This window comes from Eupeodes corollae, chromosome 3 (genome assembly GCF_945859685.1).
Source record: "Eupeodes corollae chromosome 3, idEupCoro1.1, whole genome shotgun sequence".
Taxonomy (NCBI): Eukaryota; Metazoa; Arthropoda; class Insecta; order Diptera; family Syrphidae; genus Eupeodes; species Eupeodes corollae.
The window spans coordinates 56,259,870-56,279,321 of record NC_079149.1 but is presented as its reverse complement, the minus strand read 5'-3'; the positions used below and the strand labels follow the sequence as shown (position 1 = coordinate 56,279,321).

Here is a 19,452-nt window from a genome sequence, read left to right as displayed (position 1 = left end):
CACAGATGGTTCAAAAACCAAAGAAGGGGTTGGTGGTGGTGTGTACTCTGAACGACTGAAATTAAGTCTCTGATTCCGCCTTCTCAATCATTGTAGCGTGTTCCAGGCGGAACTTTTGGCGATTAAGGAAGTCTTGTCTTGGCTCAAAGAAAACGTGATATCAACATCTGATATCCGTATTTTCTCCGACAGCCAGGCCGCTATCAAATCTGTGGACTCTGTCTCTACAAACTCTATAACAGTCCATAACTGTCGATCATCTCTAATGGAGATGGCGCAGCAGTTTAATATTCACCTATGCTGGGTGCCGGGCCATAGAGATATTCCAGGTAACTGTAAGGCAGATGAACTCGCCAGGAACGGTACAGTACAGCCCATCCTACCACGTTTGGCAAGTACTGGCATATCAATCGCTGCTAAAGCAAGATGCTGTGTGGAGGGTAGGCACGAGGTGGAACAACATCACCACGTGTCAAGCCACAAAAAAAATATGGCCAACACTGGATTTAAAACGTTCAAGGTGCTTGCTCTATCTAAGCAGATCGCATATAAGCTCGATAATAGGTGTCATAACCGGACACTGTCCAATAGGAAAGCACGCCACGAGACTAGGCGTATTCTCAAATGACTTGCAGAAGCTGTATGGACGAGGAAGAGGAAGAAACGGTTCTTCATCTTCTCTGCACATGCCCTGCTCTAGCTCGAAAACGCAAGAATTACCTAGGAGAATTCTTCTTTAATGATCTAAACGATCTAAATCATATCAGTATAATCAGCCTCTCACGTTTCGTAAGGGACTCTAACTGGTTCCATTGAGCTTTAGGAGGAAGCCTCAAGATTCATGTGGTATCACAATGGGCCATTAAACTGGCCTAAGTGTGCCCGTTTCCATCTTGGACAGCCACTATAACCTAACCTTAACAAAATATTCCAAAAAATATTATGTGTGAGATAAATAAATTGGAGTCGATATATTTCTTTATTCTTCTAATATTTAAGTCGAAAACCATTTCTTATCAGTTTTTTGTTGGTTTTGTAGGTTTTCGTGTTTTGTTGAAGAAGTTTTCAGTTGATTTTTCCTTTAAAAAAATCCAAATCACCAAAAATATTTAAAATATTATGAAATAGTTTTTTTTTTTTTTAAATTGCAGAAAGAAATAACTTTGAAGTCAAGACCTTAATTTATTTACGAGATATTGAGAATCAATTATCAATTTTGGATTTGGATTTTTGAAAAAAAATTACTGATTATCGACGACAATATTTTCTATAAAATAAAATTAGTTTTTTAAAAAGATGTTCAATATTTTGATTTATAATAAAACCGTAACATATTTGTTTTTAATTTTCCAAGTTTGATATCACGCCAGAATATATGAGACAAGTTGCTAGCGTTATTGGTTCGTGAGATATTTTTTTTTTAAATTTCTATGGTAAAACAAATCTTCCTGTAAGATCCGTATAACAAAATTTATTTGAAAGTTCTTGAGATATAAATCAGCAACAGTCCGTTGAGGACTAGAGTCAAGTGACTTACAACCATTATTGTGTGCGAGTAATGTTGTCAGAGACGGGGGAAAGCACTTTTCACGACAAGTATTACTTTAGAAGGATTTGTCAATTCCTCACAAGAAGCAGGACCCGTGAAAAAGCTTTCTGAACGTACGGACGTACGAACATTCGAACACACGCACGAACAGATATCTCTCTAAAAATCTGTCATTTAGACTCTAGAGACCTTGAAACGTTGAGAAATGTCAACATTTTCAATTCTACGAGTGTATAATTTCGAGTAGTGATTTAACACAGCTACTTCCCAAATTCGTATTTAAAACATAATGCCCTAAAAAATAAGCTTAAGTCTTTTAGATTGGATCCAAAAAAGAGCTTTGAAAATGATATCCGATAGAACTATAACCGGAACATTTACATCTCTCGAACACGGCCTCAATGTTTCATGCTTTTAATTTTTGTACAGATATTTTTACTAACAATGTTGTTTCAAATTAACCAGTTGCATTCCCCCCCCTCAATTCTCGCACTTCCAAGGATCCTCATCAGTTTACCCTTGAGATCAATTTCGGACATCCTGTTAAGAATATAGATTCATTTTTTAACCATTCATCCAGAATGTGGAATGCTTTACCGAACTCTTTTTTTGAACATTTTAATATTCAAAATTTTAAGAATTCTTGGCCAAGACATTAAATTAAATTAATTAAAAAACACCCTTTATATTTTAAACTATATTTAAACAAACTTCAACAAACAAATAATTTTTAGCCAACAATACCAGATTTTCCTTCTTTTTTTGCAAACTCATGTATTTATAAATTTATAATTTTGTATCCGGCGATTTTGCAAATTACTATTCAAATAATTGCATAAATGTTTACAAATGATTACAGTTATAAGTTTTTCTCAAAAGTTGTTCATCCATCTATGCAAATACTTAGTTTAATTTTGAATACTCGCCATATTTTTGGCAATGTAGTGAAAAATATGCTTGTAAAAATTTTGAAAGAACAATAAAAACGATATAGATTTTTAAAAATTAGAAGATTTATTAAATATAAATATCTTAAATAATTTCGGTACTCATGCCTCTACTACTTCCTCTTTGTTTTCACTTGTTGGCGCTCCCGTTTACGTCGCAGGATTTCTCGTAACTGCCATAGATGAATTTGTAGGCCTTGATGGTGCTCCTATTTATAAAATGAAATAATTTTAACTAATTAAATAATCAAATATTTATTTGATTATAATGTTCATACCAAATCCTTTTATTGCTGCATTTATAATAGTTGCTAAAGGTAATTCAAAACAAGTATACAAGAAAAATGCAAAGAAAAATGATATGACCACACTTGCAGCTATGTACATACTCTATAAATAATATAAAATACAAAAATATTGAAATAAAAGTTATGAACAAAATGTATAACCGAGTTCTTACCAATACTAAATTATTAATAAATATTGGTTGACGAATACAACCCACTATGCAACGAATGATTATTGTATGAATCAAAAAAACTTGGAAAGACAATCGTCCCAAAGGTGCAAATATCCTCAGAGAACAGAATCTATAAAATATGGCTGAAAATGAAAAAGAATCACGAATTAAAGTGATAGGATTTAATTAAAACAAAAAATTACTTACATCCTATTTTAAAAGCCATCAAAAGCACCAAGGAACAACACCATATTGCCCAAACGTTTCGGAACATACCAGCATAGATGGCGATCCAAACAGAAGGTTTAATGAATTCAAAACTATAAAATATTTGTCCCGATAATAGCATAAGGAATGGCAATGGAAGAGATATAACGACTATCCTGTTAAGTGTGGATTTCTTTCCTTTCATGTCCAAGCCTTCATCTTTGTATTTCAAAAAAATCAAAGCTGTAATTGTTCCAAAAACAAAGCCTCCGAAATTCATGTAAAAAGGAGCATAACCTTTATAGATCGTTTCTCCATTAGTCCAAAACAAATACCGATAAGAACTGTGAAAAAAAAAAGGTATTGTAAAACATTGAGTTAAGGATTCGTTTGTTAGTTACTCAGGAGTTTCCTGGTGCGCTGCATCAAGTTCTAGGAAATATGTTACCAATCCCGTACAGAGGAATGAGATTATACTGGCGAATCCTAGGACATAGTTTTTGGTTTTGGGAAACCTTAAAATACAAATCAAAAATTGTAGTTTTAATGAAAAGTGCTTCAAGAAACAAGCTACTGAAATATCGACAGGAGAAGACTTAACATAGAATATTACTTACCTTGCCATAAAAATGAGTAAACCAGCAAATACCACATAAAGCTGAAAGTCTGTAGCAAGATACCAAGTTTGTTGAAGACACTAAAATTGAATGAGATCAATATTTTTTTTTTGTTCAAAGAAAAAATTAAAATACATCAAACTTACACTTTTTCTTAAAGTAAAGTTATTAATGAAAAGTAAGTTTCTCCACCATGTTTCCTGACAGAGTACATTTTCAGCGCCAACAGTGTGTCTCCAAAATGGTCCCTCTTGAAAGCGTGGCAAGACTGAGCCGTTCAAAAGAATCATAAATGCTAACGAAGGCGCAAGCCTAAGGTATGAATGAATGCGTATTTTAATTTCACACTTAAGCTGTTTTTATTTATGAATATCCTCATATCAAAATTTACCTCAAATATCGATACAAAATCATATGAAACCATTCTGCAATTCCAGGTTTTTTCGAAGCGAGGGATTTTTGAAAATGAATGCACATCAAAAAACTGCTGATTACCAAAAATACTTGAATTATAACAGTTCCATTTATAAATAGTTGCGTTTCCATTTTATAGAATAGTTGTTCTATAAACTGAGTATTCTGAAGAGGTACTCCTTTGATTGAAAGGAGAACATGGCCAAAGACCACCAAAAGAGTTGCAAAGAATCTATAGGTCTCTAGAAATCTTAAGTCTCGAGCCAGTTCACTTTTCGATGGTACCACGAGACGATAGTAATTACGAAACATTGAAAACGATGTCAACATGGTATCCTCTAATATTGTCACATATTTGTTTATTTGGAAAACGATAAGACATTCATTTTTAGAACACGTTAAAAATTTGCAAATCAAATAAACTTACGTAGAGTGTGCAAATGTTGTTGGTAAAATGTATTGCCTTGAAAATTAACCTGTTTACTTTTCAATTGACGATCATAGTTGGATGAAACGATAACCAAAAACAAGAGTGTTCCAATAAGACCCAAAAAAACGATTTCCAAATAATCTGCAATAAATTCCAACATTCGTTTAAAAAAAAAAATCGAAAAGCTTTGAAGAATTGTTCTTACTGTAATTTGGATATTTTTCATTGGTAACGCAATATTCGACAAAAGATCGCGTTTGTAAATCATACTGTTTCTCAAAATCATAGTTTAAACAGATATTTATGGTTTCTTCATTTTGAAATCTTACTTCAGCATCGATTTTATTTATGTCGGAAAAGTACTCAACTAGCTGCGGAGATAATTAAAATATACCGTAAAATGGTGTGGGCTTATTTTGCTTTTTATGCTATGTACTTATATACCTCTGTATTCTCTATTGTTCCGGCGTAAAGTTCTTTCCTCAAAGATGAATTTAAGTTACTGACGGTTTGTTGACAATCAGTCAAACATACTCCAAAGTAAAGATAGTTGTGTTGAAAATGAAGTCTTGTTGCTGATGAAAACGTCTACATAAAAAAAAAATCAAAATGGTTAATAATACATAAATATACATGCTAATTGATGTTTAATATAGCAAACAATTTGTTTTTCTGGTGTGAGATCATTCGTATATCGTTATTCTTGATCTTCAGTAATAAGTCCTCAAAACAATAATAAAATCGGTAATCAAGATTTGTTTCAATAGTAAATATATATATATGATAGATAAAGATATTCAACATTAACACTTTGTAAATTTGTTATTAGCAGATCGATAAGCTTTGAAAGCGTCGTTAAGGATTGTTTGAAAATGAAACAAAACAATAAATAATTTTCGTCTAGAGAAAAGTGAAACGATGAGAATTGGGGCATTCTCATCGTAGCTTTTCTAGAAGCAAGTCCTTGTGATTGGAATACGACCTAGACATTTTAATAGCCCTTTTAATTATACATAATTTATTATAAAAGTCCTTCTTGACCCTTTCATCAGAAGTGGGATACATCCTAAGCCAGAAGAAGAATTTTGATTATTGGGATCCTAAAGAAAATTCAAGACAGAATTGTTGCTGAGGAAAAATTTCGAGATATTTCTAAAGAAATAATTGGAAGAAAAGTCCAGGTATTTGGAGTTTAAAAATGAAAAAAAGAAGAAGAACATTTTTTTCAAGATAGGAAAGATAAGTAATTTTTTATTTTTTTTCTTATATTTTTATTTGTCCAGTTCAGTCCTGTCCAGTGTCCAGTTCTGTGTTTAAAAATAAATAAAACAAAATGAATACAGACATTAATGAAAGTCGGGAGAATGGTGTTGAGGAAGTTGCTATTCAGAACGATCAGCAAAATTTAATCAATTTAAAAGCAGTAGGAGATATTATTCGATTAGTCAAAGATAATGATAGACAAAAAATAATAACTGGGTTTCCTGTCTTCGACCCTGATCGTTCTCGTGTAGATATTAAGAAATGGTGTGAAGATGTGGATTTGAGGGTTAAACGAGACAGTTTGGAAGATTTTGATATTATACCACGAATTCAATCTGCATTATTGGGAAGAGCTAAAACCTGGTTTGAAAAATATGGGTTACAGCATTATCAATGGGTAGATTTACGTTCGTCGTTGATCCATGCCTTTGCAAGTGGTATAATATTGTCGCAGTTTTGAAGACGGTGGCGAATTTTGAAAGTTGTGAAGCCACCTCATACAACGATTTTGTCATGGAAAAAATTGCTCAAATTCACCAGTTACCATTTGAAATTCTTCAAGATATGATATTTCGAATTGTTATTGGTTGTATAACTGATTTAAGTTTAAGAAATTCGTTAACTTTTGTTATGCCAAACAATGTTCAGAGCCTTATTGATCATTTATCCTCAATAAGTAATTCTTCAAGGCGTATTGAAACTTTAAATACGTCTAGTTTTCAAAAACCTTAAAATCAATTTTCACACGAGTCACTCAAACGATCTGCGGATTCTTACGCATCTACAAGTAAACATATCAAAATTGAAAAAAATTGTTTTGCTTGCGGTAAACTAGGCCACATTCGGACTAATTGTCCGAATATTATAACAACAAATACTAAATTGAAAGAAGTTACAAATAAAAATGAAAACCTTTGCAATTTTTGTAAGAAATCTGGTCATGTTGAGAATTCATGTTGGGCTTAGCAACGTTTGGATAAAATAAAAGTTAATGCGTGTAACAAAGTATGTCAATCAAATTATTCGGATGTTGTAATGAACATTATGGTTGTCTTTTTGATACTGGTTCAGATTGTTCTCTCATAAATGAGAGAATCGCTTTTAAATATGAAAAATTTATGGAACCATGTAGCCAATCCATCCAAGGAATAAGTCAAAATTCTATTAATCTTTCAAAAAAGTTGACATTGCTTGTAGAGTTCAAGGACATTCAGCTTTTTACGTTGTTGGAAAAGAATATTTAGATGTTGACTTAATTTACGTTGTTGGAAAAGAATATTTAGATGTTGACTTAATTATTGGAAGAGAAGTACTCAAGGATAGTTCTTTAGAAATAGTAGCAGATTCTAAAGGGTCAGCTTTAAGAAAAAAACATATCGTGAATTGCCTCTCAAAAGTAGATTCATCCACTTTGGCTAAATTATCAGTTAATGAAAGTGAAAGTTTGAACAAAATGTTAAGTAAATATTCTCGTTATATGATAGAGGGCTTTCCGGACAAAAAAGTTAGAACAGGTTGCCTTAATATTCGCCTGATGAAGGATACAGTGGTAAATTATCGTCCATATAAAATGGCAATATCAGAAAAAAAAATATTATCGGACATCATTTCGGATTTAAACATAAAAAACATAATATTATAAGAGATAGTTACTCGCCTTTTGCTAGCCCTGTTATATTGGTTTCAAAAAAGAATGGTAAACATCGGATGTGTGTGGATTTTCGTGCATTAAATAAAATAACAATTAAAGACCGTTATCCATTGCCAAGAATAGATGATCATTTAGACCAATTAGCTGGGAATAAATATTTTTCGTCTTTGGACATGGCATCGGGATTTTATCAGATTCCTATAGCTGAAGATTCAATTGAAAAAACGGCATTTGTTACTCCTGAAGGGCATTTTGAATTCTTAAGAATGCCTTTTGGATTAGCTAATGCTCCTGCAGTTTTTCAGCGAGCAATTGATAACGCCTTAAGGAATGAAATGCAAAGTAAAATTGCACTGGTTTATATGGATGATGTAGTCATTCCATCAACAAGTGAAAGCTTTGACTGAATGTGGATTTTCATTGAATATTGAAAAATGCAAATTTCTTCAGTTACAAATTGAATATCTTGGCAGAGAAGTATCTGTTGAAGGTATAAGACCGAGCTCCAAAAAAATAGATGCACTAATGTTAGACCCATCTCCAACAAATGTGAGACAAGTCAGATAGTTTATGGGTCTTGCAAGCTATTTTCGTAAATTTATTCCGGAGTTTAGTGCAAAAACTCATTGTATTACACGACTTATTAAAAATGATGTTAAATTTGATTGGAGTCAAGAATGTGAAGAAGCTAAGTTATATATTGTGAACCAATTAACGCAAAGACCTGTTCTTACAATTTTCAACCCTGATTTACCAACAGAATTACACCCAGATGCGAGTGCTCTTGGTTATGGAGCTGTGCTTTTTCATCGTATTGAAGATAAATTATGAGTTGTAGCATATTTTAGTAAAGCTACTAAGCCTTTTGAGACAAAATATCACAGTTACGAGTTGGAAACACTTGCTGTTGTTAATGCAATCAAACATTTTAGAACTTATTTGTTAGGTATTCGATTTACTTTAGTAACTGACTGTAACGCAATAAAAGCTACAAAAGATAAACGCGATTTAATGCCAAGAATTGCACGATGGTGGATTTATCTACAAGATTTTGAATTTGATATAGTTTATCGCAAGGGGATAATGGTTCAACATGTCGATTATCTAAGTAGAAATCCACCCACTAAGATCTGTTACAGACTTTCAAGTTTAACAGATAACTGGTTGCAAGTAGAACAACAAACAGATTCTATGACAATCGATATAATGAATCAAGTAAGAGATAAAGATACTGAAGCTATTTCAAAGTACACTATAGTCAGAGGGCTTTTATACCGAAAAGATAAAAGTATCAATAAGTTATACGTTCCTCAAAAATGTCGATTGTCTCTTATTAGAAAATACCATGAAGATAATTGCCATATAGGTTGGGAAAAAACTATTTTCAAAATGAGAGAACATTTTTGGATGCCGTCGATGGCAAGGAATGTCAGAAAATTTATAGAATCATGTGTAATTTGTTTGTTAGCCAAAAGGCCATCTGGAAAGAAACAAATAACGTTACATCCAATTGATAAACAACCGATTCCTTTTCATACTATACACATCGACTGTATGGGTCCTTTTGCTCCAAAAACAGAAGGAGTTGATCGTTATGTACTTATTATCATTGATGCGTTTACCAAATTTATAGTTCTACGTCCATTGAAAACGTTGCAAGCATCACATACAATACAATGTATTAAAGATTTTATAACTTTATTTGGAGTGCCTCTAAAAATTATCACTGACAAAGGAACAAATTTTACAAGTGATGACTTTAAGAAAATGTGTTTATCATATGGAATTGAACACCACATGATTGCTCCAGGAATAAGCAGAGCAAATGGTCAAGTAGAACGATATGTTGACACGGTTGCAAATCTTTTAAGAACTAATTTTGATGCAAACATAGAATGGACAACTTACCTTAGTCGAATACAACTGACGTTGAACACAACAATTAATAAGACAACAAAATTATCACCTTTAAAAATACTAACAGGAATAAATGGCAGAACACCACAAGTTGGGATTTTATTTTCTCAGTTAAATTTGGAACCAGAGTATGATGATATAATTTCGATAAAAGAATTAGCCGATAAAAATATTAAAGAAAATGCAACTAAAATGAAGGTTAGATTTGATCGAAACAAAACTAAGCCAACACGGCTAGAAATAGGAACGAAAGTTGTTTATAAAAGCAATCAGATTCGAAAGTCCAAGTTAGATGTTCAATACCAAGGAGTATTTGAAGTGGTAGGAATATTACCTTTTGACCGGTATAAGCTTAAGCGAGGAAATTCAAATACTGTAATTACCGCATCACGAGAATCTCTTAGGCCTATTATTGTTCAAGATGAGGTTGATCAATAGATTCAAGGTAAATTTATTTAAATGCCAATTTGAGAAATTTGTGGTCTGTTTGAGTTATAATATGTTTCATTTGAAAGTTTTTGTTTAAATAACGCAATAGACAAGCTTAAGATTGCCTCTGAGCTATTGTAACTTTTGAAGTTGTTGGTACAATAGTCAAGCTTAAGATTGCCTCTGAGCTATTGTAACTTTTGAAAGTTGTTGGTACAATAGTCAAGCTTAAGATTGCCTCTGAGCTATTGTAACTTTTGAAAGTTGTTGGTACAATAGTCAAGCTTAAGATTGCCTCTGAGCTATTGTAACTTTTGAACTTGTTGGTACAATAGTCAAGCTTAAGATTGCCTCTGAGCTATTGTTGTTAATATCGTTGATTAAATTACATTGTTTACGTAATAGACAAGCTTAAAATTGCCTCTGAGCTAATGTAAAAGTAAATTGTAGTTGTTCTCAATGGTGAATATGTTCAAGCTTTTGTATTAAACATGGATTGTGCTTTCTTTATTTTGTTAATAAAGATAAAATGTTGTTATTGCATAGTAACTAAATTGGTTTTGTTTTGGATTTTGGAACAATTTAAAAACAAACTGGGAATGCGAATCATTGTGATGATTATACCTGAACTCAATTTAATTTAATTTTTTTGATTAAAATTGCTGAAAAATTATAATTGTTACTTTTTTTTATTGTTAAATGTTGATTATTTTTTTTGTTGTCCTAAAATGATGTTTAAAATTACATATTATCCTTAATGTTGATTCAATATAACTGTTTGATATATTAAATCGAAATCAAAATAAATTGTTAATTTATAAATTTGAAATGATTGGTTTTGTGTATAAGAACCAAAACTTATAAAATGCATCGAGAGCGCTGCATATTGCAGGATGGCCGTGATAGATAAAGATATTCAAAATTAACACTTTATAAATTTGTTATTAGCAGATCGATAAGCTTTGAAAGCGTCGTTAAGGATCGTTTGAAAATGAAACAAAACAATAAATGATTTTCGTCTAGAGAAAAGTGAAACGATGAGAATTGGGGCATTCTCATCGTAGCTTTTCTAGAAGCAAGTCCTTGTGATTGGAATACGACCTAGACATTTTAATAGCCCTATTAATTATACATAATTTATTATAAAAGTCCTTCTTGGCCCTTTCATATATATATATATATGCTTTATAAAAGAGCGAAATCAAATGAATATGCATCATAATCCCCTTTGGGTTCTTAAACGTAGTAAAAAATGGTATCGAAATATAGTTAATGCTTTCTGCTGTATTTGATACAACATCAAATATAAAGCTTTATTAAGTTTTTTTTTGTGATCTTCTGAAGCCCTTAAAGAAACCTTTTTTAGTAGGAATAGTAAGGTCTATTTCGTATCATATCCAATATCCAGCATAAGTGTTAATACTATTGAAAATAAAACAACGCTTGCTTTGAAAAAGTTTTACATAATCTAAACAATTAGTTCACATTGGTTTAATCGTAGTTAAAAAAGAACCTGAAGTGCGACCCATAATCATAACTGCCCATTAGTACAAGTTAAAAAATTTTAAATGATATTTTTTGTAACAAGGTAATTTTATTATTAAGAGAAATGAAAAAAGTAGATATGCAATCAAAAATAAATTTAAGAACGGTAAGCTGTTAAATCAATATATTCAAATATTATAGAGCAAATATTTCTTTGCACTGAAACAATTTGGAAGTTAGTATATTTTATTTTGATATTTTTCAATTAATGTTTGTATTTTTCTCTCATGTCGCAATGGCTATACAAAATATTAATAATAAAACTTTGTATAATATGAACAAATTTTGAAGTCAGTAGTCTTTTCTTGTTCTCAAGTTACTTGAGTCGAAAATCAATTTAGTTATTTAAAAAAAATTGCAAAAATTATATGAATATCAACAATAACATTTTGAGCAGAATCAAATAATTTTTAAGTTAATAATATCATTTGTTTTCAAGATACTCGTGTCGAAAATCATTTGTTAGCAAATTTTAGTAGTCTTTTTGGAATGTTTTTATTTTTGTAAGAAAACTGTCGATTGGATTTTATTAAAATCATTACATTATATTAGTAGCAATATTTTGTATGAAATAAAGTAATTTTGAAGGCAGTAAATTCAAGTCAATTTTAAGCAATTTTTAATAGTATTTTCTTAATTTCCCAAAGGAAGTTATTTTAATCGGTCCGATTTGTCGAATAGATAATTTTGACATTTCTCGACGCCTTAAGGTCCCTAGAGTCTTAATAAAAGATTTTTTAGAGAGATGTCTGTGCGTGCTTGTGACATACGTTGGCACGTCTGTATGTCCGTACGTTCGAGAAGCTTTTTTTGTCGTCAGTAGCTCAAGAACCAGATGACTTCAAATAAATTGTGTTATACATATAATAAAGCAGAAAAATGCAGAAAAGGCTCTCAAGAAAATTGCGTTGGTGGTTATTTAACCATAGCAGTTTAAAAAAAGGTGCAACTTTTTTTTAACACTAAATATCTTACGAATCCAAAACGCTAGAGACTTAAATTAAATTGTATATAACATATTTTAACGTGATACCAAATCCAATTAACGATTTTTTTATAAATCAAAAAAACGGAAACAAAATTTGCCACCTCCAAAATTTTACGAATACAAAATGATTTTATCTCCAAAACAATTTTTTGCATCGAAAAATAACGTTTTTAACATCTGGTTAAATTTTGAGAAAAATCGAATTGACAGTTTTTTTATAAAAAAAAAACATTACTCAAAGTTGATAAAATCTACAACAAATAGTATGCGGTAAAAATTGATGTTCGGTAATAGAAAATATTGACTTCAAATTAATTTCATTCATCAAATTTGTATTTGTTTATATAAGACATACAAACTTTTAAGAAATGCTACTTAAATTGGTAAAAAATGGTTTTCGACTAAAAAAACTCAGATTTTGAAATCAAACTATTTGATTAAATGCAAAATATTATAAATTATTTTAATTTTCTTAGAACAATTTATTTTTAACAAAACAAAACCTTCAAACCTTTTAAGCAAGACAAATCGACAAACGGGATGGGAAGTTATCAGTGTGGGTCGCATCCCAGCCTCTTTTTTGGTTTTAATTTTGTGATAAAAAACTGTCAATTCGATTGTATTAAAAGTTTTATTAAAGACATAACTTTTCAAAATATAACTTAGTTTTGGAAAAAATATAATTTCTTTTTCGAAAAATATTAAATTGACAACATTTTTTGATTTAATTATTAATTTTTATTTATATACATTTTAATTCAAGTCGGCAGCGAAATTGATTCGTGAGCCAATTAGGGTCAATCAATACTTTACATTTTTTTAAATTGCTGTGGTTACTCAATTTTTCGCGTCTGTCGATGGTATTAACTTTTTAAATAAAATGTATTTTAACTCGATATCTCTAATGGTTCTTTATATATGGACGGACGTAGAGACGTACGAATGTATGTACAAACACACACAGAGGTAACGAAAATTTACCCAAGCTGAAACCACTAAATGAGCCAGCTTTACAGAAAATAAACAAAACTTAGTTTGTATTATTTAATTTTTCTCAAAAATCTGGATACTTATTTTGGAACTAAATATAATAGAACTTAATTCTGAAAGGCTCTAGAAATCAAACGAAAGAAAATGCACGATTGGATCACACGTTCCTCTGTATCCAAAGAGTTTGTTTAAAAATATAGTACCTATAATTTCAGATTTAAAAATATCCATAGGTATCTTAAATCGGTTCATGAGTTCCTAAGAAAATTCAAAAACAAAATAACGTTTCTATGAGGGTACCCTTCTGGAGCAATACAAAAAAATTTACAAAAATAACAAAATGACAATTTAATACAAATCTATTACTTCGTTTTTGAGAAAATTCGAATTTTTGATTGTTAATAGGGACAAGGACAGGCAGACAGACCGATCGTAATATTCAAATTTTAAGTTCTTAATTGTTTATAAATGTCATATAGTTTCTGTGTATTGTAAATATAACCGCAATAAAGAAAGAACCGCAAATTTTAATGAAAGGTTCTCTTCAACGGAAATAATAGCCCTTATGAAAAACGCTTTGGAATATTCTTTCCACTATTTTCACAAAGAATTTATGTATCTAATTTTTCAATACGAATAAACCTCTTAGTGCAATATCTCAGCAATACGGAGCATAACTTTATCTCTACCAACCCTAGGAGATTGTTCAAAAGACTATACTATGGAAAAGAAGAACACTGCTAATTAACGCTACCATAGCTTATCACAAAGAAAAAACTCCAGTTCAATGACATTACATTAGAAGTATGCTGAATTCCTTCAAAAAATATTTTCTTGGAATGTTGACATCAAGGAAAGCAATATGCGGATACTGCAGCTAAGGACAATTTTAAATTCCCTATAGAAGTCGATAATTTCTAGCTCCTTTCATACAATTTCTTATAACAATATCTAAAGAATAAATAAATAAGGTGTCTCAAAAGTCCGTTGAGAGGACCTATAGTAACTCACAACATTCAACCATTTATATGTGCAAGTAATGTTGTCAGGAATGGTGAAACCTACAGTTTTAAGCAGATATCGAACGTCGAATTTTATACAGCATTTTTCTTAATAAAAATTACTCTAAGATAAGTCAATTCCTCGCAAGCAGGAAAAACTTTACACAACTTTTACGCATTTGGTTGGGAAAAGTACTGTTCAACAGTATACATTCCTCAACCACAGAAGCTCCAAATAAATGCAATATCTGTAACATGGAATTGTCAGTCTGTCACATTCTAACTACCCCCAAAATTTACCAATAAGGACAACGACGTTAGAAGCGGTCATTATAAATTTAAAGATACATGATGACTTATTTTCATCAAACAGTAAATGCCAAATGCATCCCTAGTAAGATGTATGACTTAAAAATACAGTGAACGAAAGAGCTGATATTCGAACGTTAAAACTATTAATAAGATATTATTTATTAATGCGTCGCATCGTGCCTATTTTTCAATTATTAGAAAAACTAAAACAGAAACACTAATTGGACATCCTTAAATTTTCCTAAAAGTATGAAATGGGGAGCATTGTTTTAAGAGATGTTTAGTTTTTAACACATATTCAAAAGTTGTTCGAATCTTACCAATTCTTTCAATTTATTATTTATTTTATAAACATTAAATGCTGATAAAACTAAATAAGAAATAACATAAACAATGTTCTCGAAAAAACTTACTTCAATCTGCTGCCAAAGTGCTGATGTTGCATTAGGGACAATTTCTCCAATAGCTAAACAATAAGTTGCAATATTTTCAGTTTCCAAACAAGCATCATAGTCGTCTATGATATAAAGAGGTGGCATTTTTCTATAAGCTGTCACTATTAAAGGCAAGAAGATAATAAATGTAATTGTCACTTATTGCACACATTGTAGTACGGAAAATTAAAATTCACTTACTATTGAACTGGCATTCAATAACCACAGGAAATATTAAAATCAAACACAAATGTTGTAAGTTCATTATGAAAATTTCACTTAAACCGATGCAAACAAATAAAACAAACAAAAACAGTTTTTGCAAATTAAACACTTTAATCGTAAACAAATTCCTTTTACTCAGCGCATTTAGAAAAAAGCTTCAAAAATATTTACAAATTCAATGATGCAACATAATAAGTTATTCAATATACGTCTTTATCGCGTTTGAGACAATTTTACAACTGGCAGAAAAATATGTCCGAAAAATAAATTTGGATACAAAAAAATTAATGTGGTGATGTTTGTTCATATACTTTTCGGCCTTGAAAATGATAACCTCACACATACCTATATGTATAATGTCAATGCACATATGAACATTAAACCATCATTTTAATGTTTGATTGTGTACACAGTTCAGGAATGAGTCAAATATTTTTTGACCTAAGCTAAGATTAAGGAAAATATTTACACAAATTCCATATCTTTAATTAACTTTTATTTATTTAATTTGAGAAAAAGATCTTCGATACAGAAACATTTATTATAGTTGGTACTATTTAGGTCTTTATTTCTGAGAAAAGATTAAAGGCTAATGTTTTTATCGGTGTTTAAAAAGTCAACTTTGCTGTGATGTAATTCACAGTTTATTTGTTAGAACGAAAGTGGAAGTCTTTTTTTTTATGAAGCTGACATAATGACTATACATATTTTTGCTATTCATTTTTTCTGAATGATTCTTTCTGTTTTAAAGTCTTGCAATATAAACAAGAAGTCCGTACACTTAATTTAAGAGAAATAAAATATCGTTAGTAATGTACGAGGCTAATAGAAACTGTTAGTTAAATTAGAAGTGTAAACAAATTGGAAAGACATTTTTTTTAAATTAATCAGAATTTCACCTGAGATTAATTGTAAATCTGATGAAAGTTTTACTTAAGAACATATATTCATCTTTTGTTGAATAAAAAAATAAACCGTTTTAAAGAGAACAAAGCAAAATATTAATTCTTTATTTAAATTTCAAGTAATCGGTTTGAAAGTATCAACGTTTTTTAAGTTCTATACCGTTTGTCCATTTTTGAAATCGAATCCTCATGAAAAAAAGGCCTATTCAAGCACGGGGGCGCTAGATGCCAAACATCTCATGAGCTGTTTCATGACATGGTTACCTACTCACACCGAGGCGACGTAATTTGACTACCAAAACCGTGTGATCTGACCTCTTTAGACTTTTTTTTGAGGCTTTCTTAAGTCGCGCAGGTCTATGTGAAAAAACCGGAAACCACTGTGACCCTCAACATAATCGATACCATCGGTCAAATTCATGCTGATATAACTTTCGAATGCGTGCCATAATGCCCTTAACAGGGCTCTCGAATAAAACCGTATTCTCGTTTACAACTTATTTCATTCAATTTTAAAATCAACCCGCAAAATAGAAAACCTTTTACTTCACAATTAACAACAAGTGATTTAGTTTTTCGAATTATTACTCCCAAATTGTCACTTTTAATTATATCAATGCTGTGTTAAGGGCATGTCGCATGCAAAAAAATTGATTGGTGTTTTACGCTTAGCTTTGTAGCGTTCACATTTTTTTAAATATTTAAACGAAATAAACGGGTTTTGATTGAAAATATATTGGGCTAAATATGTATAAAGGAATAAAAAATTAAAAAAAATTGTTTGTTCCTTAACAGCACTAGAATCACTAAAAAATCATTAAATTCAGGTAGTTACTTGCGAAAATCAATGGGGCAGTGTGTAAAATATAATTTTTTATTTTTTTTATATTTTTTTCCAAAAAACAATAAATTTTTATAAATAGTATCGATTTTCTTTTTTTTTTTAATTTATTTATTTATTCCAAGAAAAATTGTAGAAAACTATGAAAAATAGGGCAAATTTGCATTGTGGCATAGGTGCAATATTTGATAAAACTTCCAAAGTATAACAGCTAGCTAAGTCAATTTAACTTTTTTTCAAATTCTAAATATATGTTCAGATATTTGCTTTTAAATTTTTTTTTTTTAAAATAGTTATAGTAACTTTTTTAGACAAAAAATCCAAAATGCATTCTTTTTTTTCCAACATTTTTTGCGAATTCATGGGGCGAGCTGATTTTTTTTTTTTTAGTTTTAATTTTTTTTTTAAAAAAAAGGTCCATATATATTACTCTTACTATCGATTTTGAAAAAAAAAAATATTTGTCGCAACATAATTAAAAATGCATTTCAATATAACAACATTTGTGGTGCAATTGTGAGGGATCGGGAGCTTATATAATTCCAAAATATTTTTTTTATTTTTTTTTGGCATTTTGTTTATTCTATTTAAAAAAGTAAAAAGTTCTTGCGTCTACTGTTTATTTAATTTAATTTTTATAAAAGAGGTCTATTTTGCATTTTTTAACAACAAATTTCTTTGTCAACGCACACAATGAAGTTTCCAGTTCCCAAGAATGCCACTGCATCTCAGCGCTCAAGAAGAGAATTCTTTGCAAAAGAATTTCGCCCGCCCATCCTCTCTCAGATTTTTTTTTTGTTGTTGGTCTCATGGCTTATTTAGTATTTGTATTCTTTGTTTTGCTTGCGGTATACAATAACAGAAAATACAACAAAAAAAAAGACTTTTCTTAGAAATATTTTTTTATTTCTAGTATGTGGTATGATGTGAGGTCATGGACTCGTGATTTGGGTGTTACGTAGTCAATCGTATAAGCAGAATTTGATTTTTGGTTCAACTTTCGGCAAGTTTTGTGGTTGCACATTGTAGTGTAGGTATAAAAAAGGGTAAAGAGGTATTGTAGGTATCGTGAATTCGCTGTCATATATTTAGTTTTCTTGATTTTTGTTGCGTACTATCACTCCTGGGTATTGCATTTTTTTAAACTTCCCATACGAAGTTATTATAATGGGTCCGATTTGTCAAATTGAAAATTTTGACATTTTTCGACATTTCAAGGTGCCTAGAGTCGAAATAAAAGATTTTTAGAAAGATGTCTGTGCGTGCGTGTGTACGTACGTTCATACGTCCGTACGTCGCGTCCGTACGTTCGCTACGTTTTTTTCGTCGTCCATAGCTCAAGAACCAGAAGAGATATCGACTTCAAATAAATTTTGCTATACAGATAATAAGGCAGAAAGATGCAGAAAGGGCTCTCAAGAATATTGCGTAGGTGGTTTTTTTACCATAGCAGTTTGAAAAAAAGGTGAACATTTTGGTTAACCCTAAATATCTTACGAACCAAAAACGCTAGAGACTTGAATTAAATTTTATATAATATATTGTAACGTGATATCAACCAAGTATATTTTTATAAAAAAAGCCAATTAACGTTTTTTTTATAAATCAAAAAAACTGAAAACAAATTTGTCACCTCCAAAATTTTACGACTAAAATATGATTTCATCTCCAAAACAATTTTGTGCAACGAAAAATAATGTTTTTGAAATTTGATACAATTTTGAGAAAAATCGAATTGACAGTTTTTTTTATACAAAATAAAAATCTAAAAAAACTTTACTCAAAATTGGTAAAAATTGAATATCGATTCAAATATCTTTTCAAAAAGTTGAAATTTAGGCTTCAAACTAATTTTATCTTATAAGAAATATTATTTTGAACATTCAGTCAAATTTTGAATAAAATCAAATTGACAGTTTTTGTACAAAAAATTAAAAACCTAAAAAAAAAATTAACATAAGTTGGTAAAAATTGATTTTCACCTCAAATATCTTTTCAAAAATTTGAAATATTGGATTCAAACTTATTTTATCTTATATGAAATATTGTTTTCAACATTTGATAGAAATTTGAAGAAAATCTCATTGACAGTTTTTTTTACAAAAAATAAAACTCAAATTTATTTCACAGAAAATATTGTTTTCGATATTTAGTGATTTTTATATAAAAATCCATCAGTCCGTTTTTTCATAAAAATAAAATCTACAAAAACTAAAACGCAAATTTGCTAAAAATTGATAGACAAACTTTTAAGCAAGACAAATCGACAGACGTGATGGGAAGTTATCAGTGTGCACAATCCTGTCAAACTATTTCAAAAAAGATGC

The 19,452-nt window shown here is 30.3% G+C and overlaps 1 protein-coding gene across 1 annotated transcript; it reads right to left on the bottom strand.

Moving 5' to 3' along the window:
• Positions 1-2,540: 2,540 nt before the first annotated feature.
• LOC129952622 (nose resistant to fluoxetine protein 6-like) lies at positions 2,541-15,708 on the bottom strand. Its single transcript, XM_056065339.1, has 13 exons — positions 15,356-15,708; positions 15,134-15,276; positions 5,069-5,212; positions 4,830-4,995; positions 4,622-4,765; positions 4,172-4,532; positions 3,927-4,092; positions 3,781-3,860; positions 3,565-3,678; positions 3,164-3,507; positions 2,957-3,099; positions 2,775-2,886; positions 2,541-2,705 (listed from the first exon to the last, which is right to left on the bottom strand). The coding sequence occupies exons 1-13, from the start codon at positions 15,417-15,419 to the stop codon at positions 2,647-2,649; spliced, it is 2,040 nt and encodes a 679-aa protein (XP_055921314.1). The 5' UTR covers positions 15,420-15,708; the 3' UTR covers positions 2,541-2,646.
• Between the last annotated feature and the right edge of the window lie 3,744 nt (positions 15,709-19,452).